Source organism: Athene noctua, chromosome 1 (assembly GCF_965140245.1).
Source record: "Athene noctua chromosome 1, bAthNoc1.hap1.1, whole genome shotgun sequence".
NCBI classification, from domain to species: domain Eukaryota; kingdom Metazoa; phylum Chordata; class Aves; order Strigiformes; family Strigidae; genus Athene; species Athene noctua.
Genome location: NC_134037.1, coordinates 103,442,114 through 103,465,882, shown reverse-complemented (window position 1 = coordinate 103,465,882; position 23,769 = coordinate 103,442,114). Strand labels below are relative to the sequence as shown.

The 23,769-nt window shown below is 44.9% G+C and overlaps 1 protein-coding gene across 3 annotated transcripts; it reads left to right on the top strand.

Moving 5' to 3' along the window:
- Window positions 1–305: 305 nt before the first annotated feature.
- On the top strand, window positions 306–21,809 carry RD3 (RD3 regulator of GUCY2D). 3 transcript variants are annotated; one of them, XM_074897160.1, is made up of 3 exons: window positions 306–458; window positions 11,075–11,376; window positions 18,947–21,809. In XM_074897160.1, the coding sequence occupies exons 2-3, from the start codon at window positions 11,081–11,083 to the stop codon at window positions 19,242–19,244; spliced, it is 594 nt and encodes a 197-aa protein (XP_074753261.1). In that variant the 5' UTR covers window positions 306–458; window positions 11,075–11,080; the 3' UTR covers window positions 19,245–21,809. The 3 variants fall into 3 exon arrangements, with proteins under 3 accessions (XP_074753261.1, XP_074753262.1, XP_074753263.1); XM_074897161.1 differs by having other exon boundaries at window positions 343–458; window positions 11,071–11,376; XM_074897162.1 differs by lacking the exon at window positions 306–458 and adding an exon at window positions 945–1,077 and having other exon boundaries at window positions 11,071–11,376.
- The last annotated feature ends 1,960 nt before the right edge of the window (window positions 21,810–23,769 follow it).

Genomic DNA, 23,769 nt, shown 5'->3' with positions numbered 1-23,769 from the left:
TCTCTCCTCTGACTTCTTACTAAATACAATCACTTCTGAGGATTTCCAATATCCACGCACATCCCCTGCAGCTCCCAGTGCCCAGACCCCTTCTTGGAAGGGGCTTATTTCCCAGATGCAGCACTACCCTCCAGCACCGTTATTTATCAGCCCAAGTTGCATCTACAGAGATAAGTCCCTGCGGGGGGCTGACGCCGTCCCGGGGCGCGGGGCCGGGGCCTGGGGCCCGTGGCCGGTCGCAGGCCCCGGCGGAGCGCGCCGCCCCTGGGCCAAATCGGTTTAGCGTAGTCGCTATGGCAACGGCGGCTGCCGGCGGGGGCGCGCCTGGAGCCGGCGGCAGCGGGCGGGCAGCGGCGGCTCCGCTCAACTTCGTTGAAGGGGCGGTGTTGGGGCGGCGCTGCCCCGGCGCGGCGCGGCCGCTCGCCTCGGCGTCGGCGGGACGGGAGCGGGTGACCGCGGTAAGGAGGAGGGCACGCTGCCGGCGGCGGGCGGCGCGGCGGCCGCGGGGGCGCCCGGCGGGACGGAGGCGGTGCCGGGCGGAGGGAGGGGAGCGCGGCCTTTCCCGGCCCTTGCCGCCCGGGCGGGTACCGCTGCCCGCCCTGCGCCGGGCAGCGCCGTTAGCGCCGCGGGGCCGGGTCGGGCAGGGAGGGGGAGGCGCGGGTCGAAGGGGGTGAACCGGCGGCTTCAACGGCTTCAGAAAGTCCGGGTTGTGTGAATCGCGTTCATTTTCCTCAAAGTGTCGGCTCCGCTGCGGGTTAGAAAACCCCACAAAGTTCTCAGGTTTTGGAGGGATTTTTAAACAGGTACCGAAGTCCGCCTAAGCCGAGAGGCGTCAGCTTTTTGACGGGTAGCTGCGTCTTGCAGAGATACTGGACCAAGCGCTGAGCGCTCAAAAGCACTGCTGTAAGCCCAGCTGTTATCCCTCGTCACCAGGGCTAATCCATACCCCAGTGCGGGCTTAAGGCAGCTATGCCAGTGTAGAGGGCTTGACTTCAAGCCGCGTCCTCTTCCTGGCACCCCCTTGGCTCGCTCTGGGTCCGCCTGTCCGCGCCCGCAGCCGGGGCGCTGCTGCCGAAGGTGAGGCGGGGTGGGCGGGCAGGGAAGGGGTCGGGGGGCTCCGACAGCTCTCCCGGGCTGGGCTCGGGCGCGGCACCGCGGGGCTGCCCGGGTGGATAAGCGCTGGGTAACTGGTTACGTAAAGAACAGGCAGCCGAGGAGGAAAGCATGGTTTACGCTGTTTTAAGATTATGCCACTCTTGTTTAAAATCTCTCAGATTAGACACTTGCCCTGCTAAGTATCTTCAGTGTGGAAGTCCAGCGTTTAGTAACCCCAGCGTGGTACCAGTAAGGTCAGTCAGGTAGCTGTGGAGTTATGGAGCATAACTGAGAATAAGCTACACTGTACATCTCTTCATGTGAACACATTAATTAAAACCTGTCTCAAGACAGGGCCCTTCGCTTATGGTTTATATGGCTGCTGTCTGCGGATGGGCGGTCGGTGGGTCATACAGCTATTGCAGGAAGAAAAGCATGAGCTTTCCCAGAGCTTGGCCGGTGGCTCCAGATGCTGTATGTGATCTTCACAAAGAGAGGCTTAAGTTTTCAAACTGTAAACTTAGCATTCTTCTTTTGGGTGCTAATCTGAAAAACAATGGGTATTTTAAAGTAACTCCTTTCGCAAGGACCAAACTTTAACACTGGTATTTTCCAGCACAGGGAAAACTCCCACATAGGCTCATAGTTCTGCAGTGAATTGAGACAAGAGTGGAGCTTTGGGCATCTCCAGTAAAGATTCTTTCTGATAGATGCTGTAATCAAGGTTCAGTACTGAATAGGAATGTACAGGTTAAAATGTATGTACATCTGTTAAAATGCACTCTGACCTTATGATTCAATGAGTTACTCTGGCTTTCACAAAAGAATTTATCCTCAGTCTGGATGGAGAATGCACATCTCGCCCACACATTTTCACAGCACTCAGTCTGGTCTGTGCCACAATATATGAAAAAAAAACAACCAAATTTCAGTGGACCTGACAACAGGTGAAATATGCTTTTGTGTCTGAGTTTCGAGCTCTTACTTCATATAATTCTACAGATATAAGTATCTGCAGGGAATGACAGTATTAGAAACTCCAGTTTGTGACACTACTGCCCCTTTAATAACGTTGTGTAGTTACAATGACAGTAGAATAGAGAAAGACGAGCTGGGGATCTCTCTGAGTTTTAATTTTGAAAGCCTTTTGTGTCAGAGCCTTCCCTCAGATGCTATTGCTGCTTTGTTCCAGCAGTACTTTTTTTTTTTTTTTTTTTGTGGTTTGAGTAGTTTTAATAACAGGAAAGCTATGTGTCTGTGTTACCTTCTGAACTCCCATTTAAGTGGCTGAATGAATGGTGAAGAATACTTCAGGTCCTCTGTCCTGACTGGAAACCTGGCTTTGTAGTCTGCAGAGATCAAAGTAAGACATAGAATTGAAGCTGTATTTGATCTACCGCAGCAAGATCTGAGCAAAATATAGGAGTTTTAATAACAAGTTAGGTAAATAGAGCAAATCAGTGTGTTTTAACTTCCTGCCTTCAGTAGGTTTAGGTAACAGTCCAGTATAAGTTGTATATGATAGAGTGGTTTTATGGTTGCTATTAGAAAATATTGTTTAAAGTATGAGTGGGAATTTGGCATGAAAGTAGTCCTGTTTCTCAGCAGATGAAACTCATTTGCTCTGATAAGCAGACAAAGTATAAAATGCTACTCTGCTTCATAAGCAGATTTGAGTAACACCCACCCTTTTGCTTCTGCAGATGACACAAAGATTATGTTCTGTAGAGAGTCCCAGCCATTAGCAGAGCTCTAGGCTATTGGGCCCTTCCTTCACTTTTTCTTTAAGATCTGTAGACTGGATTTTCATCTGGAGTTAATCAACACAGCTCTTTATTTCAGTGAGGCAAATTAGGTTTATATTAGTGCAGCTCTACTGTAGATCATGAAGCTGTACCAGTTAGATCAGCTACCTTTTCTCCTCGTGTTTTGGCCAGTGTTTGAAAAATACCTTTCTTGTTCAAACCTGAACTTATTGCCCAGTTCATGCTGAATTCTTGTTTCTTTACCCCTCTTGCAATCAAAGTGCAGGTGTAAAACACATCAGATAATAGACTTGTTTTCTAAAAGCTTGAAGCTCTAAAAATGTATTACAAACTACACAAATGCTGGGCAGGTGACAGAAGGATTTTTCTTACGTTCTCAATTTTAAAGAGTTTCAGTACAAAAAAAATCTTTTGAAGGCTCCTAGCTGTAGAAAATGTGACATACCCATGCATACCATAACCATTGCTGTATTTTCAGAAGGCCACTCAAGCTTTTGTTTGGTAGAAATTATACCAGTTTTGTTTCTCTTTTGTCTCACAGCACCTTGTGATATGCTCTTGACTGTCCCTCTGTTATGCTACCTAGCAGTGATTTTTACAGTTGTGCACATTCACAAATGGCTTAAGTGACTTGTAACTCTCGGTGGCAAGTACACCAGACAAAGAGCCAGCCCATCTCTATAATGCTGAGAAGGCAAAGTCTGCTGGAGAAAAAACTCATACAGAAATTAGACTGTATGCCAAATGGCAGCGTGGTTCTCGCACATTTTTGACAGCACATGCCATTCAGAAGCAGGGTCGGGCAGCAGCAGGAGCTGTCAGCCTGCAGCAGCCTGGTTGGGCTGTGAACACTGCCCTGCTAGGGTCAGACAGGCATTACTTGGCGTGCAAGGGCCTGCTGGGTGCCACAGTGCCCTGTCACCGTTAGCTCACTCTGACACCCCTGTGAGGCTCTTTTTGCTGTCCTTAAACACCTGCAGCTGAAGACTTGACAATAAATAATGTTTCATTTAAAGTGTTGAAGTGTTGGCTCGATGCCCTGTACTTCTGTTATTCAAAACTCCTTGCTACTTGTAACGGGGTCATGTCCCTGGATATATTGTAATCACTGTGATTTTTTTTTTTTTTTTTTTTTTTTTTTGTCCAGAAATAGCTTGTGTCCATCACAAGAAGAGAATCAGTACGCTCATAAAGTGAAACACAGGTTCTCTTCTGTGGTCTCTAAGCAGACCTCTGAGTGTCCCCAAGAGTTCTCTTTCTTTATTCTGTAGGAATGAGGAATGCTGCTGTATCAATATCATGATATTTGCATTGCTTTTAAGTTTCTTGATTGAAAGGCTCTATCTACTGCTTTTTCATCCTTAATTGCCTCGTAGCAACTTTGGGAGATAGATGTGGGTTCTCAGGCTGGGGTTATAATAATTTCCACCGAGATTACAATCGCATGGCAAGTAGCTGTAAACACCATAGCCTTCCATGTCACTAAACGAGACGGGAGATTCTAGACAGATAGGGTTCTTTGGGCCCTGGTAAGGTAAAATTCTCTGTATGGAGAGGATAATGGTAAGTAACTCTACAGAAAAGCGGTGGAGATCAGGGATTTTTTTTTTTTTTTTTACAAAGCTATGATGGACTATATAAATAAAATTGAGAAGGTGTTGGCAGCAGTTTCTTAATTAGAACTCGTTAAGATTCTTCTTTTATAACAAAATTAAAATAATTTTATCACAGGATAAATAGAATTTGGGGTTCATCTATGATGCTGTCACTATTTAATACTACTTCATGCAGGTATAGCTAGCAGTGTAGCCATGACCACAAATTCTGCCTGAGAAGCTGGTTAAATGTTGCATTAGTTAGCACATACAGAATTAAGAGATGGATGTAGCCAAACCAAACCAGCTTTAATCTACCTGTGAGTTGCAGTCCAGGGGGATACCAGACACCCTTTGCTATCTGAAGGACACTGGACTCTTCTAGATAATGCAATCCAAACTTTACTAAAGAATCAAATAAGAAAAAAAAAGTAATATGCTCTGCATTTTCACATCATCTGTTTTCCCTGTGACGGCATGTCTTTTTAAAAGAACAATTATGAGCACAATTTGGGGATGGAGCTTCTCTCACTTCTTTTAGAAATAATTTTCTGTGTTTGTTCCCCTCTGATCTGGCATGTGTGGAAAAAGGTTGAGTGGGTATCTTGCATGAACAAATTGTGTCTCTCTGCTCTCTGACTGTAGTAAGGAACTACCACTCACAGGAAGGGACGGAAGGCATTTCCCAACTCCTCAGCCCAGTTTGTCAGCATCCATTGCCTGGATGACAGTGGATTTCTTGGGACTCTGTCTATAGCCAGCTGAGTGACAACATTTCCATTGACATCACTGGATTTTTGATTAGGGTCCTACTCATCCAATCCCTTAAGACCTTTCTTCTTCTGCTCCGACACAACTACCATACCCCTGGGACCACTGAGAGTCACTACGGATTGTCAGTAGTATTCCTGGACTAACAGACTGTGAAGGCAAATGCAAACCACAGGAGACTTGTTCAATCAAGGGCATACCTTTATAGAGGGTCCGGCTGTAGTCTTTTTTTTTTTTTTTTTTTCAAATGCACATTTCCCACCCTCTGCCTATTCCTTTCCTGTCCTGGAGAGCTTTGGAAGCTGGGGACTAGGAAAAAAATCAATGGAAAAGGAATTTTTTATTCTCAGAAATTCATCTTTTACAAGGCAAACAGGTCCTGCTGATTGACCTGTGGTTTACCAGAAAGCAGTCCTGCTGTAACAAGCCTTAGCAAGTGGTGATCTAGCCTGCAAGAGCCTGCAGGAGACTGATGTCTGTCAGGTTATGTGAACAGCCTCCAGCTGGCCAGCCAGAGACAAGCTATGGAAACGTATTACCTTTGCTAGGAACATAGCTAGGAAAGGCTGAAATCCTGTTGTAGGAAGGTGGAAAAGCAATAAAGCATATGAACTTTGATATTTCTGATGTTTCTTTGGTGCATTCTCTGGATCAAGAAGAGGAAGTCACATGGGGAAATATGGGAGAAGGTAAAAAAGTGTAAGATGAGGTGAAATTGTACAGAATATGCCATGAGAAGAGAGTGAAGAAAGCTGTAAAGTATGTGAGGAGAAAAATGCAGGAGTTGCCGACAGTGTGGGGAACAAAACTGAGATTTGGAGAGAGGCAAAAAGCTTCTTTAGAACTAAAGCTAACAGGAAACTTTTACGTGAAAAAGACTCAGAAGAACTTACTAGCAATCACTAAAAATTGCAGAAACCCCTCAGAGGCTGTGTGAGAGAGAAAGCGAGATATTAACATAGCTAAGGTAAATGTATGCTTAAAACTCTGTGAGGTGGTTGGCCAGACTTGTAATCAACGGTGTATGGGGAAGGTTTGACTACTAGCCAAAGGTCTAGGGTCAATGAGGCAAAAGCCTTGAAGCCCAGATCTGGTTTTGGAGTAGAACTTACACAAACCACTCTGAAATTGTGCTTGAATAACACAAGAGTAGTTCATCAACTGGATTATGTCAGCTCCCAGGATGGCCTCTTACAAGGAATCCAAAAAATGGACTGACTGTACAATATAAAGATCTGTATTCAGATGGGGCAATGTCTCTTCCTTTTAATAATTGTAACATGAATATTTGCAAAGTGTAAATTTGACCTTTTCCCCAGTAACAAGGTCAGGCTGAAACTTTTGCCTTCCTTTAGTTCTCCACATTCTGCCAACAGTCCTTTGAGTCCTTCCTAATAGGAAAGCCATTTTGAGTCATTTAATGATTAGCCTGCATATGAACTTTAAATTAAAAACAGCAGCTACAATTAATGGAGCCCACAGTATCTTCTGCAGGCTGCAAAGACCAGTAGTGGGAAGAGTGGTGGCTTGTCAAGCCTGCTAAATAGAGATGGCCAGTTTCCAGCTCTCAGAAAGAGGAGATGATGGATGAGAGATGGGGAAGGAAACAATCTCATACAAACAAGACTCCCTTAGGAACAGCCAGCACAAGCTCCCACTGTGCATGTGATTTTCCTTCATTTGAGAACAGGCCATTTCAACTGCAGGTATGGTGCCTTCCTTACTTTATACTCCTCTCATGTGGAAGCAGATTTTTCAAGTACTGTATGGGAGACAAGTGGAAGCCCCATTCAGAGTCCGTGGTATTCGTGTTCCCATAACAAAAGCAAATCTGACTGTTACCAGTGCTTTATGAAAGCTCTGGGACAGGGTGAAGCTCAGGTTCAGCAGGCCTTGCTCAGACAAGTTATCCAAAATATTTTTCTGACTGACTGTCCTCTGCAATACCAGTGCTAGGTAAAATGGTTCTCCTCATGCAGAACTACTTACTTTGAGGGAGACCTGCAAGATAAAAACATAAAAGCAGTAAGAATAGTCCAGGACCATGTGAAAGCCAGGGCAGGTCAAATTAGAGCCCACATCTCCTTGCTGTCTTTCCCAGTTCTGACCACTAAACCCCCCTCTTGCTTGGCTTCTAATGAAACAGCTGGTGAGCTAGGCATAGCTGGAAGGACATTCCTCAGCTTCACAGGTATACTGCCTTATACTGCTTTACCCCTAATGCCACTGAAGTCAGCAGAGTTAAACCAACGTGAGACCAGGTCATAGCCAGAAGTGCAAAATAAGCTAACCCTCTGCTGGTAAAATACAGAAGGGCATGCTCACCTTCACCAGATGAAGGTGCAAATGGAAATAATGATACCTTAATTGATCAAGTACCCGTAAAAACTTATGAAAGATTGCTGTCATCACATAAGGTGAAAAGAAAGAGGAAACTTTTAAATCATTTACAACAGCTTGCGGTCTGTTACGCTGCTCACTTTTGCTAGCAGGGCTCACCTATGCAATATGTAAGGGGTGAAAAGGAAAAGGGCTTAAGTTTTAAGGATCTTCATCCTTAATAAAGTGTAATGGTGAGTGGAGGCCACCATGTATCAAGATCCAGGTACATGTTAGGATGGTGGGATTATGGAGTTGAAGCTGTCAGCACATCAATTCCAACCTGAGTTCATTCACTTGTCCTGGGCAAGTCAGCAGCAGGCAGCCAGAGCACTGTGTGGTGATTTGAATGCTGCTAGCTGGAGTCACCCTGGCAATGAAAGCAAATGAAAAGACCTGCTGCTCCTCCTTCTCCTACAGAGCACAGAAATGAGATAGGAGCAAGGTGATTTCCAGCAGCTGCTGACTATGGCTGTTATCATAAGGATAATCACAGCTGATACTCCAGGGTGAAAAAATTCACTAGAGCGATCTCTTACATATAAGCGCTGTAAAGTAGCAAAGGTGTTAATGTTTAGACAGTCTCAGAAAAGTGCCTGCTGCTTTACACACCTAGGTAGGATCTGTGTCCTGTGGAAGTTTTCAGCCCTTTCATGTCTTCCTTCTGAAGAAACTGGTATGGCTTGCTGGGAGAGGTAGGATAGAGGATTAGAGAAACTAGTCCTTTGATGCAGTTTGGCAAGCTTCCTGATTCTAGAAAAGCCTAAGCATTAGACCCTGAAATAATTTCAAACTTGGGATACTGTACAGACTATCCAGGGTTTTGGAGCATTTTCTTTAAATGGTGTGACATATTTACATAATGTGAACATTTTTGAAAGAGAACAAGGCTACGTCATGGCAAGTGATAAAGGCATGAAAGAAACTCAAGCGTCCTTCTCATCTGGTGAAGTCAGTGATGGTCTTCCAGGCACTGAAGGCAGAACCCTGTTGACTACTGCTCTTCTAGGGAGTCTGGGCGCTTGTGGCACTCCACTCTAGTGGGAGTACTGGGTACTTATAAGATGCTGGTGATTTTGCATTGTCACTAAAGGGTCTAGGCCCCAATATGGCAGCTTAAATCAAAAGCGTATTTTTCTTCCTTTTATGTCTGCCTTTGTGTTTGTGTCTCAGTAGTGAGAATTTGCTCAGGCCCTGCAGATTCGGGCTCTTTAATCCATTACCCTCATGTTAACTTTTGACACCATGTCCTGATTGGGCTGCTGCCAGGAGTAACCTTTCGGAAATCCCAGCTGCAACCATTATTTGTGCCACCTCTTTTCCCTGGGGGCTAATGGAAGGGAGCGACAAGGCACGTAAGTGTGCTGTGCGAAGAAACAGATGCTGTTTTGCTCCTGTTCAGGTCCCTAGTGCCTGCTTTGGATTCCATTGTGTTTAAATACAAATACAATAGTTAATAACTTTGTTCCGTGCACTGTCCTCTTGAAGTGACTGCCTGAAAGGACTGGCTAGATGGGGAGTTAATTCCATCTTTTGCTGAGCTGATTGGTGCAGTTTGTTCCGCCTTCTAAGTGTTGAGTAACTCCCCAGCAGCAAAAATTAAAAGTAGTAACAGTTTAAACCTTGGTATACTGCTACTTCCCTCTAAGCCCAGCCTCAGTTCCCTTGGTGCTGGTGGTAGCACCTAAGGTGGGCCTTTCCAGCATAGCTAACAGTTGGACTTCAGCTTGTAGAAGATGGTGTAGTCTCTCCTGCATACAACGCATTTGCTAAATAACAGTTAAAGCTCTGCCTGGCCTTGTAGTTAATGCAGCTATTGCTCCTGTGCCAGTACTATCTAAGTATGGATGCGCTCTACTACTTATGTTGCAAACCTACCCAGGTGTACTGGGTTTGGATGGCAAGGTTTTGATAGAGAAGGGGGGGGGGGGGGGGGGGCTACAGGGGTGGCTTCTGTGCGAAGGTGCTATAAGCTTCCCCCATATCTGACAGAGCCAATGCCAGCTGGCTCCAAGACAGACCTGCTGCTGGCCAAGGCCGAGCCCGTCAGCAACAGTGGAAACACCTCTGGGATAACATATTTAAGAAAGTGGGGGGAAAAAACATGCACAACACTAGCAGCAGTCAAAAGAGAAGAGTGAGAATATGTGAAAGAAACACTCTGCAGACCCCAAGGTCAGTGAAGGAGGAGGGGGAGGAGGTGCTCCAGGCGCTGTAGCAGATTCCCCTGCAGCCTGTGGTGCAGCCCATGGTGGGGCAGGCTGTGCCCCTGCAGCCCATGGGGGTTAACGGGGGAGCAGATCTCCACACTGGAGCAGATGGATGTGCCTGAAGGAGGCTGTGACCCCATGGAAAGCCCATGCTGGAGCAGGCTCCTGGCAGGAGTTGTGGCCCCATGGAGCAGGTTTGCTGGCAGGACTTGTGACCCCATGAGGGACCCACGCTGGAGCAGTCTGTTCATGAAGGACTGTAGCCTGTGGGAAGGACTCATGTTGAAGAAGTTCATGGAGGACTGTATCCCGTGGGAGGGGTCCCTTGCTGGAGCAGCAGAGAAGTATGAGGAGTCCTCCTGAGGAGGAAGGAGCGGCAGAGACAACGGGTGATGAAATGACCACAACCCCCATTTCTTGTCCCCCTGCGCCGCTTGGGGTGAGGAGGTAGAGAAACTGGGAGTGAAGTTGAACCTGGGAAGAAGGGAGGGATGCAGGGGAGGTGTTTTTAAGATTCAGTCTTATTTCTCATTATCCTACTCTGATTTCATTTGTAATGAATGGATTTTCCCAAATCAAGTCTGTTTTGCCTGTGACAGTAATTGCTAAGTGATCTCCCTGCCCTTATCTCAACCCAGGAGCCTTTAATTATGTTTTCTCTTCCCTGTCCAGCTGAGGAGGGGAGTGATAGAGTAGCTTTGGTGGGCCACTGGTGTCCAGCTAGGGTCAACCCACCCCCTGGGTCACCTATCCTGCCCTCCTCCCTAAGGATCTCCTCCTGGGTAGAATGTGGCTCCCAGAAATAGTTTAACTCCGTATGTTGAGTTTTTGCATGTAGGGTTGCTGCAAAGTCATGCCCTCCCGTGAGGATTCAGACAGGTGAGCTCTAGCCCCAGCTCTTCTGTGTGGACAGGAGAATGCTTTCCCAGCCTAACCTGGAAGGAGCAAGGTATCCTTATAACTTGACTTCAGATGTAAGAACTGTGACTGTCATTTTAATTACATGGTGACAAAGTTCAAGGGAAACTGTGACTCTTCATCCTTTGTCTTGCCCTCTGCATGAGTTGGCTGCTATGGGTGAGATTTCTCGAAGTGTGCAGCAACAATTACTTCCAAGTGGTTAATCCAGTAGCACTTTTAGGGGAACAAGAGACTCGAGGGGTGTGTGGGGGAGAACGTTCTTGGCTGAGGTGTGTTGATGATGGCACTGTTCTTTTTCTCTCCCTCCCTCCCCTCAACCCACTCCCAATGAAGACAGAGCACTATGTCACTGGCATCCTGGTTCAGGTGGAATGAGCCCCCAAATCGCATTTCCCAGAGGAACCCCACAGAAATGGTGGTTGAGACGCTAATGATGGAGCTGAGCTGGCAGATCAAGCAGGCAGAGAAACAGCAGCGAGAGCGGGACAATGAGTATCGCAAGATCAAGACTGGGGTGGACTACGGCTGGCTGGTCAGCTATCCAAAGCAGAGCTATGATATCAGCCCAGGAGAACGGCTGCAGCTGGAGGATATGTGTACCAAAATACATCCTTCCTACTGTGGGCCTGCCATACTCAGGTACAGTAAAAGATGTGATGATACAGACCTTTCCTTTCACCCTCTCTTCATTATGATATGAGGAGGGAGTGAGAGTTGTTAGGACCAACAGAACCAAAACTTGGCATCCTGTATCATAAATCATGCTGGGACAGTCTGTGGGAGAAGGGAAATCTAATGTTTTAAGTCAGTTTAACATGGTATCATTTCCTCCAAAAAGTTACTAAAGGCCATTTCCCTCTGAGACTGGCTTGAGTACTTTATGCTCCTGAAAAGCCAGAGAAGCTTTATCTTGCTTGATTAACAGTTGCCATTTCAGTACTGTGATGTGCTTCAATCTCCTACTCGGAGTAGGGCCAACTTCAAAGTTAGATCGCATTGCTCGGGGCCTTGTCCTATCCATTGTTGAATAACTCCAAGGGTGGAGATCCCACAGCCTCTGAACAACCTGCTTTGGTGTTTATCCAGTCTCACTGGAGCCTTCCTTCCTTGATTTAAGCTTTCCAGCAGGTCTACTTAGGCACTTGTCCCATGTCCAGACTAGCCAAAAGGTGCTATTGTGTTTTTTAGCCTGTGAGCTAGTGATTCCCAGAGAAAGGAGGGACTGCACGCTTCTCCCTCCATGCCCTTGACATGGACTAGGATTCAGGTGGAGCATGCAGTTGGCTTCCAACAGCTAGGTGCTGCTTCTGCCTTCTGCAGTGTAGATGCAGACACAGCCTCTTGGACTTGCTGTTGAGCCTTTCAAGTGCTAGACATAGGATTGCTGTCTGCCAGCTGAGTAATCTGTGAAAATGCCTTCAGAAATGGATCGAAGCCTGCTGTAGCATCCAGACTGTAATGGAGGGAGGTGACTGAATGGAGGGAAGTGATCTTACCCCTGTACTCGGCACTGGTGAGGCCGCACCTCAATGACTATGTTCAGTTTTGGGCCCCTCACTACAAAAAGGACATTGAATGACTCGAATGTGTCCAGAGAAGGGCAACGAAGCTGGTGCAGGGTCTGGAGCACAGGTCGTACGAGGAGCGGCTGAGGGAACTGGGGGTGTTTAGTCTGGAGAAGAGGAGGCTGAGGGGAGACCTCTACAGCTCCCTGAAAGGAGGTTGCAGAGAGCTGGGGATGAGCCTCTTTGACCAACTAAGAAGCGATAGGACAAGAGGGAATGGCCTCAAGTTGCACCAGGGAATGTTTAGACTAGTTATTAGGAAGAATTTCTTTACAGAACGGGTTGATGGGTGTTGGAATGGGCTGCCAAGGGAGGTGGTGGAGTCCCCATCCCTGGACGCGTTTAAGAGTCAGGCTGACACAGTACTGAGGGATATGGTGTAGTTGGGAACTGTCAGTGTTAGGTTAAAGGTTGGACTAGGTGATCTTCAAGGTCTTTTCCAACCTAGATGATTCTGTCACTCTTTTCCTTTCGGTGGAGCTGTTCTAAATTAAACTCTCTTGCTTAGCACAGTGCAAGTGAGGAGCAGTGACTGAAGTCCACCTCAGTCAAAGCAAAGTTGTGAAATGGGCCTTTATAATTCACTTCCCCTGTTCCAACTTGTTCTTCAGTTGGGATTAGAAAGAAGACAGTCCTGCTAGGCCAGATACAATGGGGTTCTCAGCACCCTGCAGTCCCTCACTGCATGTGCTGGCACGTTTTCCCTTGAACAAATGAATCTATGGCTCTTGAAGTACAACTGTAAGAGAGCTGAAAATAGCTGGTCCTCTGTCTTACAGTGGGGGTGGCCAGGGAAGGATACCTCTCTGGCCCTCATCTTGCCCAGGACTGAACCTTGGAAGCAAGCTGGCACAGGGCTTTGGCTCTTGCAAAGGTTGCCGTGGTGGCAGAATCAGAGATTTGGGATCTGTCAGTGGCCAAGTTCTCTCCAGTGAAAGTTTGCTGGGAAAAGCACCTGCCTTGTATTTGTGTAACTCCAAGCTATGCTGTAAACAAGCCACGACAAAACCCTTGGGGTTCACAGTTATCTTCACCATCCCCAGGGCCACTGCGCAAGGCCTGTCTGGCAAACAGGTTATTTCCATGACAGCAGGCTTCAGTTGCTGAAGTTGGGAGGCCCCAAGGTTCATCATCACCTTCAGAAAAGAGTATTATGCTAAGCCATATACAACTTGCTGTTGCTTTGCTTTTTTAAAAAAAAAAACCAAACACTGAGACAGATCATGCCAGATGCATGACTTCAGTGCAGCTTGTAGTGGCTGTGCACTGTTGTTCAGGATTCAGCATACTGCTGACAGTAGATAAACACACTCAGCAACACTGGTGGGCTCTAAGTGGGCGTAACTGAAAAAGGGTAAAACCATCCTCTTATAAATTGCCTTACAGTATGATTCAGGAAGGGACATGGTTTTGTTTCATACTGTAGAGTTTGCACAGCTAGCAGAACCGTGTTAAAAAAATGAGGCTTGCATAACCTTTGTGGTTCAATTCTGTGATTGAGAAGGGAACGAACGGCATAGCCACAGAAACAGAACTGGGTTGGGTCAAAGGTCTGTTTGATGTGATGTGCAATCTGTGTGTGAGATGGTGGCCAATAGCATCACTGTAAGGAAAAAAAGAACGAGGCCTGTGTGTTACTGTGCCTTGTAACTTGGAGACTTTTGGAGCCAGAAGTGATCTTTCTGTCCATAATTGCTCTATGTGGCTTTTTCTTTCAGTAGTTTGTTTAGGTTGTGGGGTTTTGCTTTTCTTTTTGAACACATGTAAGCTTTTAGCATTTGTGGCACCCAGTGACAGAGTTCCACATCTGAACTACAACTGTGCTGTAGAAAACTGTAGAAAACTCTATTTTGCTTGTCTTATGTACTAGTTTTATTTGACAGTCCCTTCCTCTTGTGTTGGAAATGTGAACAGTTGACCCCTCTTCTTTTCTACCTTCTAACCGAGAGCCCTGTGGTTCAGAAATCTTTACTGCTGACATAGAAACAATGAAAAAAAAAAAGGGCCTTGCCATGTTAGGAGCTGAAAATGTACAGGAGAGAGGGAGCATGCAATCTAACTAAAAGACAGCTGAAATTGAATACATTCTTCTCTCAGAAAGTGCAATAACATGGAGATTTTAGTAACTTCCCCCAAACTGCACAAGTATAATAGGAATTCAACCGAAATCTTCACATTTCCACTGAAGTACTTTTAATCAGAAGATCATTGCACTACTGATGTTTTCTCTTGAATATTCTGTGACTTTCTAACATGTAGCAACTTTTAGAAAAATCTTCCACCAAGAAAAGATCTACAAGCTTGCATTTGGAAATTCAAATGCAGAGGATGTACCTTACTGAAGCCCTTGGTTCTGTCTGAAATATTAAGCTTGATCCTCCCCCTTCCATCTTAGAAATCTGAAGAGCTGAAGTCCTTTTTGCTGTACTCGACAAGCATGTAACACTTAAGTAACACAAGTAGCGTGTATTTTGCAAGACTGCAGTTTGTTTTGTCTGTGTCATGCAAGGTCTCCTTCTTTGTGAGATTCTGAGCTCAAAGCCAGAACAAAACATTTTTGTATGAGTTGTCAGAGATGTCACTTTATTCTCCAAAGGTCTAAATGATTATCCAAATTGTCCTTTTCTGTGGCTACAGCCACATCTACTGAGAGGCACGGTTTCTATAGATTTGTGTCTTTAGATGTGGAGGAGGCTGGAAAGGAGCACTTTTAAAATGGGGTTTTGGGGGTTTTTTTCAGGTCCAGTTTGCCTGTTCTATTTTTTGGGTCAATAGAAACTTTTGAGTCCCTTGAAATTCTGGAAAGATTGAAGTACACTGCAAATATCATCAGATATCTGGAGACTCTGATTCACCTCATACAAATAAAGCTAATGCATTCAGGTGTAACTTAGCATTTGGTTACTGGGGTGGAGATCGTTGACTGTATTTAAAATTAAATTCTACAGACACTTGAAGGAAGCGACAGTGATTTTGGTAGGCCTTCAGTACCTAACTGCCATGGTTAAACTGAACGAGTAGACTAGTAATTAGCTTGCTAAAATAGAATGCTAAGCTTTTTGCCATCTTTACTTGGAGCTTTAGCTCTCATCAGAGCTAGTTATGGTCTGTTTAATTTCTTTCAGTTTCAGCAAAAGTGAAACATTGAGTTTCTGTCCTTCTCTTCCCAGGGAATATGGAAATGTAAACCTGCACTTTGGTGATCTGTTATTAATACCACAGGCTAAGCACTGTAATTTTCTAAGGACTGTGTATGGCTGAAGCGGACTTCCTAGTATGTTTGAATGTAAGACAATGACTGAAATCAGAGATGGATTTATTTACAATTATGAGCTTAAGTTTGAGGTGATGTGACATGAGGGCTGCAGTTAGTGTGAATGCAATAGTCCTTTGGAAGTCAAGTAGCCTTCTCTAGCAAAGTTGTTTACAATATAACCAGAATTCCTGCTCAAAATACAGATTCAGGAATCATCAGCTAATTATTAGCACTAAGCACCCCATGTTTTCTTCAAATGACTCTTAAATCTACTTAGAGGTCCCAGTTCAGACAGGCACTCAGGAATACACTGAACTATAAGCACATTGTTTAAGACCACAGACTTCCATTGGATTTAACAGATCTTCAAAGTTCAGGCTTTACTTAGGAAACCTACAGAACCGAGGACCTACAGAATAACATACATAGGCAGGTGACAGCACTTTGAAAAAAGCAGTGCCAGTATGAGCCAAGCACAGCCAGATTCTTAAAATCCAGTGGCCCTATAAGGAAATAGAAGGTCACAATTTAAAGAACACATTTGACCTGTGATTAAAACACAGCTTGGACTGGGAAATGTGCTTGTCTATATGTGTGCATATACACGCTCCCCAGGCTTCTGTGCTGGTTCAAGAGAGGAGTTTTGTTGACAGTCACGTCAAGACTGCATGACTTGCATAATGTATTACAGGTTAGCTGCCCGTGGCATCATAACTTGTTTCACAAATAAGGTAGATGGGTGTACTTTTCTGATGAGTAAGGAAACCCTGCTGAGGGATTTCTAGATAACATTGTGCAGTTGCCTTGTTTGAAACTATTCCATGCAAAAGTGCAAGGACATTAACCTGTGCTAGAAGATAGGTGAGCCTTGTGCAATTTTGTGTGCTGAATTCCACTGAGTAGCTTTGTGTGGTGTTTGCTTCCCAGGGCACGAGCCCATATTCCTTGATTCCAGTGTTTTTACTGTTTTCATACGTTGCTTGTTTTGTGCAGACAGCACATCAACTGGCTCGCACTGATAACTGGGGAAGATGGCTTCAATTATACGTAGGTCGCTGCAGCAAACATCATCTATTTTCTGACATGCAGACTGGTTTAGCTAGACCTCAGCCCCTGATAAGTTGTCCACCCTTTCTGCTGAGAAATACTTAGGGCATGCACACCTTTTGGACTTCATATGTGGGCTGTCCCTTACACAAACACGCTGGTACTTAAGTTAGATAGGCATTAATAAAGAGGTGAAGTTAGTTCATCATCCTACTGGGGGAGCGGAAAGGGCCCCCTTTCCCTCCTCCATCTGAATAAGAGTGGCTTTTGTTTGAGTGACTGGCAGTCTGCTGGATTGCTTTCTCTTTGTTTCTTAGACCTGCTCAAATCCATATGAAGTAGTTGTTGTGTCGGTCCTGTAAAGTCAGAGGTAAATCTTAACAGCAAAAGCAGAGTTCACAAAACAATTCTTGCTGCCCTAGTTAAGGAGTGCAAACAGGCAGATAGCTATGAAGGTGGGAAGTTGCGCTGATTTTAGAGCACTATTTCAGCTAGATTGGTTGGGAGTGTTACTAGCAACACAGGGCATTAGCATTAGAGCTCTGTGTGCAGGGCGTAAATCTGCTGTAGTAGCACCCATTTTCTCTCCTGTTCTGAGCCAGTCACTGGTCCAGTAATAGCCTGACACATGCTACGACCTGCTCTGAAGCCACAGCCCAGCAGTATGACATCGCTGCCTCCACTTTTAGAGGCTGTGTAAGGCCTTTTGGCTGCGTAATTGCCAGTACAAAAGAAGAGAATATATTGATAGATATGTAGTATGACAGCATCTCTCTTTTAAAATACACAATGGAGATAAGATAATGGAATTACTCGTTCAGTTCACCTTGCAATAAAAGTGCTTTGAAAGTGCCTTCCCTGTTATAATAATAATGTTGTGAAGACTTGGGTTTTGATGGACTCATCTGTCCATGCTTCTGACTAGGATAAAGGGAAAAATGTATTTATTGTGAAAACTGGATTTCTGGCTCTTTGATAGTGCAACTGAAGTGCTTCATCAGAAGGCAGAAAGGATGTTTGAAGCGTACAGCAAATCTGTTACCATTGCTGTGTGCTACCCTCAGCAAGACCTAGTCTTTTGCTCTTACAGGCTCTGCACAATTCAGTTGAGCATCACTGTTTAAGTACTTACTTACGTACCGGTGTGAACTACAGTGCCTCAGAGGCTTTTTGCACCCAAATGTTCAAAGTTTAGAGGGTTTTTTTAGCTTCCATTAAGTACAAATACCTGGATTTCAGTGAAGTAGTAGTTTAGCTCTGTGTCTGCCTGTAGATACAATTTTTATGTTAAGAACTGACTATTTTTTAAAGAGTAGCCATATTACCATCTGTCATAAATGCATACTATTATGGAAGAACTAGAATATCAACGTGACCAGTGTGTGAGCCTTGGGAGTGGATCCCACACTCCCCAGGTTGGGAACCAAATCACCCAACAAGGTGTCAGGAATGGTATGTTCTCTGCTTGGCCCAGCTCATGACCCACTCAGTGACTTCAAGGGAACTATCCTGTTCCTGCATCTCATCTTCCTCACCTGCAAAATAAACAGTGGTAATTCTTCACTTCCATGGTATTAAGTTAGCTTAATATACCACAAAAAAAGTTGAGCTCTTTGCTGAGAAGGCACTGGAGTAATTCACAGCTGTCTAATTGGATACAGCATTGTGCTGTCAATCAAGGTGCTATTAGCCAAGCCAGTCCATTATCTTAGAGAAATCCATAGGAAGATGAAATACCACTTCACTGAAATTTAAATACTGAGAGACTACCAAACATAACAAAGACTTTTACAGGACTTTTGTTCTCTAGCGGCCATTGGGTAATGCTATGGGTAATGAGAATTGGAAATGGGAAGTCTAGTGGGACTTGCCCTGGTCTGTCCTCAGCTTCTGGTAAGCAGCAGTTCAGGGACTACTCAAGCAAGGATTTGCATTTGGAGATCACATTTAATCAGCAGCGATGGGGACATTTTCCACAAAGTCGTCCAATCAATAGGTTAAGAAACAAAATGATAGCACTGAGTTCTGATTTAATAGGTGTTGTGTGAAAACAGCACTTCCTTCTATTTCAAACTTGCCACCTTCTAGCTTTGTTTGGTGATCCCTGTTATTTCTTGTGCTTATGAGAAACGGTGATTCATTGCTTCCTTACATTCTTTGTCTTGCCTGTAATTTTAGAAACCTTGAGCATATCTTCATGGCCCTTCCCTGCTGTTGTTCCCTTCAGTCCAAGGAGTCCCATTTTGCAGGAGAGTGCAAGTTCTAAGCCTAGCACAGTGACTTGGCAGCAATCCGTAATTTGATGTTTTTAATCAAAACTGTGCCTTGATTGTGCTTTCAGATTCCGGCAACTTGTTGCTGAATATGAACCAGAAGTGCAGGAAGTATCCCGGCTCTTCCGCTCTGTCCTGCAGGAAGCTGCTGAGAAGATCAAAGAGGAGGAAGAGGCCAAGAAGCTTGCCAGGCAATGGAACACAAAGAACAAAACCAGCCTCTCCTTAACAACATTTAAATCTCGGTCCAGGATTTCCCCATTCATCAGTGACATCAAGACCATCTCTGAGGATGTGGAACGGGGCACCCAGCCCACCAGGAGGGTTTGGAGCATGCCAGAATTTCGGAATGCCAAGGATTACTGACTCCATACTGAATAAGGTTTTTAGACCGTGATCTTTCAAAATCCCAGTTAACCCTTTTTTAGCTCTACTGTTTCTTCTTTGTTCCAGCTCTCTCTTCCTGCCTGTCTCTCTCTTGGAAGCTGTGTCCATAGTAACTGCTGCTGATGCCCACGGTGTGCGACGTAATTTATTATCAAACGTGCTAGCCTTTCCTTTAATTTAGTAGCTATTCAGTAACCTTAAGGGCAAGGCTCACTTACTATCTCATCTTTATTACTGCTTTCTTGTGGAAAATGAATTAGTTTTGTGATGTCTGTCTCTTCCCTTTTCCCCCCAGCCTGGATGTAGTTATCTATAAAAGCTTTTGGCCTAAGCTAGTGAGAGCTGGCTGGACCAATCTTGCTGAAAGCAAGACAGCCACTTATGTGAGTAATGCTTGCAGGATCAGGCCTGTGAGTTAAAGCTAGTATCTGATTTGGAACCAAACTTCCTTTTCCAACTAATAACCTTCCTCAGTGCTACAAGAAACTTCACAGGTAACCTCAGCACTGGTCTTGATCAGCATTCTGCTGACAATTCACAATCCAACCTGAGTAGAAACAGACCCAAGTTTTTTGAGATGAAAGACCAGTATTATTCCACAGCAACCAGTTTATGCATGCTCAGGTTTCTTGGGTGTTTTCTCTTTGGTGCAGGCAGAACCCCCTGAACCTTGCACCTGCAGAGCAGATAGACATTAACAACCTGTCGTGTAGATACACAAGCACATACATCAGTGCTGTGTCAAATGCTGTTCTTGGTCCTCAGTGTTCTGTGGTGCTGAGGTAAGTGCCCCACTCCACATCCCAGTAAGAAGTCAGAGGGCTGAAATTAATGTTTATGGCTAAGCCTGAAAGAGTACTATAGTACCAATGTACAGAGAAGGGTAAAGGGAATCAGCATTCATATACTGGGCCCTTTGTACAGCTGCAATAGTGGAGATCATTTTAACAGGCTGCTGCTGTGAGTGACTGAAGGGCTCTGGTAGATGAAGGTTTGTTCTCTCAGTCTTCTCCCATTAGTGCTCAGACAAGAGCTTTCCGGTATCACAGGCTGTTGGGCAGTGAGTTGATACTGTTAGAAAAGAATCTTCAGTGCAGACTGAGTAGCTTGTAGGCCAGTATGGTTCTACTGAGACCTTGAAGAAACAGGAAAGTGCTGCTGAGGAAAAGCTACTAGGGCCCTAACTTAGCATCTGCAGGGAAAGCTCTCACCAGCATAGAAAGAGAATGGCACGATGTGAAAGTCATGGGTCCCACAGAGAAGCCAAGGGCTAGGATGTTTTGTGGTGACCAACAGGAGATGGGGAAGGAAGTGAGGGATTTCCCTGTATGACTGGATTTTGGGGAATCATCCCAGTGGGGTACAGCTTCCTGGAAGACCCTGTAGCTTTGTTGTTCTTTTGTCCATTTCCAACTCTTTTCCCTGGAGATCTTTGCAGCAGCATGTGGGTACTACAGCCAAGATAAAACCCTTTGAAGCTGTGCCAACTCTGGGAAGAATTCCAGTACATGAAATTTATCCTAGAGTAGATATGTGCAGTTTCTTCCAGAGATGGGGGAGGGCAGCATAAAACAAAGATCAAGATCAAACCCTTAAGAGATTTCTAAGACTCGGGGATTCTAGCTCTTCCTCTCTCCCCTCTGGGCTATCTAAGATTGAAGACAAGACTTTCTTACTAGCACCAGGCTGTAGTTTCTAGTCTCTTGGTAAACACTGCTGCCAGCAACCCGCCTAGGGACAGAAAGCAGAAGCTCATTTTTAATCAAAAACTCAGGGCTTCCAAATACAGCATCCACTTTGGGACAGACTATTTCAACTCTAGGTCAGTGAGGGAGAGTTTAAAGCCTTCTGACAATCAGCTTGGTGTTTTTCAGCTGTATGTCCTTGTGAAGTAAGGTGATTGTGTATATGAAGTAAAAATAAAAGCTTGGCATACTTAGCATAGCCTTAGCTGTCTAGAAGATGTGGGATCTCTAGCAAGGGATCACCACAATTTGCAGAAAAAGTATCCCGTTTGGAAAAAAAAGTTAACCTTTTTTTTAATATAATGGTACTGAAGGCTGAGAAGAGTTCATGAATTTAATGCTACAGCTCTGTAGTACTTTTATTTGCACTCGTTCTATTTGACACCTTCAGTATTGACTGTATTGATGCAATATCTGATGGACTGCTGGGAGAGACAGGACATTCTGACACAATGACATAAAGCTCTTTGTTACAGTACAGTGTCCGTAATGTGTTCAGTCTTTCTTAAGGAGAACCAGGAGTAAGTAACTTTCCCACACCAATGTACAAAGCCAAGGAAATCACCTGCAGGGTGTTCACAGCAGCCTGGGATCATACTGTGTTCTTCATGAGCAACCTCCAGCCAGCAGATACCATTCTCGTTCAACAGCCAGCAAAGGGAGATAAAGCTGACCTTTGGTCAAAGCCATGTACGCTATGGAGGCCAGGCTGTGGCACTGCCTGCAACAGCTGTTTTGCCTCAACTTACCTACCATTTCTATTTCCACAATAAAATGTAATCCAAAGTTTTAAACAGTATCATTCTCCCTGTACTTCTTCTGCAAGTTACACTGGGCTCACAGTAGTATTTGACGATAAAGGGATATAAAGACACCGGGCTATGAGGTTTCTATTCTTACTACATGCTGTCTAATACTCTTGAAGGTATAGAAGTAGTACCATGTTTGCCTGGAGCCAGCTGGTTGGAGACTGACCTTCTGTGTGTGCACCAGCAGGTACAGAAGCAGAGCTGGGGAGGTGGTTAGGATGCACGACTGCTGCACTGTGCCTGTGGTGCTCATTTTTCTTAGGAATGCTGTAGACTGAACCATAAATAATCCTTTGGTCACAGCATGAGGGAACAACTATCCACTCATGTTTGCCTTGTCCTAATTCCACATTTTCTGTAGCTAAATTAGCATTTCAGATCGAATGAGGTGCATGCAACTCCTGATTGTCCCCACTTACTGTGCCACGTCCCCATAGCACTGTGCAGGCATACTAGACTGCTTTTGGATTAAGCTAACCCAAATGATCATTACTGCTGGCTCACAGACTATACGCTGGACTAACACTGTCTGAAGTAAACCCTCATGAAATGTGCATAGTGTGAACGTCAGGTTGGTCCTCACCAACAACTGACTCTACAGCTCTGCTCTTCCTGGGCTGTGCCAGTGTAGAAAAAAAAACCCACAACCAAACAAAACAACAAACTACACAAAACATTTCTATGCAGTTGTGATGAGACTCTCTGATCTGTTTTCAGCTTCTCCTGAGACCTAGTCCAGTGTCTTAATTCTCTAAGAAGAATAAAAAGTGAAATAGCAACACAACATCATTACCAAACAAGCAAGTAAACTGAGAAAGAATCATTCTAAATCCTCAATCATTCTCTCAGAACTCAGCAAGGATTTTGGTATCAGCCCAGAGCGTTGCTCTTGCCTTGTTGCTGGTAGTGTTATGCTGTCCAAAGGACATTGTTACACCAAGGAAAAAGCAGTCCTAGACTTACACTCTAACAAGTAATGGCAAGCCCTCTATAGCAGCTCAGCTGCACCACTCAAGCTTCAAGGAGCTAACACTCCTCAGTCACTGCTCACACCTGAGGGAGACTGTACAGCCCTGCTTCTATGGCTTCTGCAGTCGAGCCTGGCCCCCAGGCTGTGGTAGCCGGCAGAGGTGTGCAGGTGAGGCTCCTCACCCCTATCAGCATATAGTTCAGACAGCTATCATGCCGTGGGGAACTGGAGTAAGCTTCGCAGGAAATACCTGTCTGCTGAGATTGCCCTGTTTATACATTTCATCATTGAACCTCAGAGAATTAAAGCAAAGCTGTGAAATATAAAAAAATATTTTGTACTTTCTGTCTTTAATTAAAGATCTCCTGAAATATAATATGTCCACATCCAGCCAAACATAACAGCTGTTGTACTGCCCTACTGTGCACTGTGCATGTATCAAAGGAGGAAGAATGATAAACAAAAAACCCCATCCTCTCTCTAGAGGCTACAAATGCAGCCACCTAGCTTCTATCTTGCTACCTCTACAAACACATCCCAAGATTTCAGGTGATAAATAACCAGGATTAAACAACTGCAAAGGTCTGAAATTCTCTGAAGCTAAGTGGTTTACAGATACAACTTTAAGTTGAAGTCTTCATCAACATGCTTCCAAGCACGTCCTACATTAACCAGTATTACCACAAAACGAGAAAGTGACCAAATGGATGTTTTGTCTCCAGATACTTTTGAGTCACTCCTGTTGATTCTGTATTTGCTCCTAGAACATGTTAATATTAGCAGATGGCCCCAGATGGCTCAGGGGTCCCTGTGCTAAGCATCGTACATGCAAAGCATGCATATGTTAAACAACAGGAAGCAATTTTTTTTCCCCCCACAAAATACTACTGAAGTATGGATTGCATTGCTCAGCATGTTCTGGAGATCAGACCGATGAGTGGTTCCAAAAGGGGACTACGTGAGCTCAGACTGTTAGTAAA

Coding starts and splice junctions, on each gene's coding strand:
- RD3 (XM_074897160.1), top strand. CDS start 11,081: ATGTCACTGGCATCCTGGTTCAGGTGGAATGAGCCCCCAAATCGCATT. Junction 11,377..18,946: donor TGTGGGCCTGCCATACTCAG/GTACAGTAAAAG, acceptor TTGTGCTTTCAG/ATTCCGGCAACTTGTTGCTG.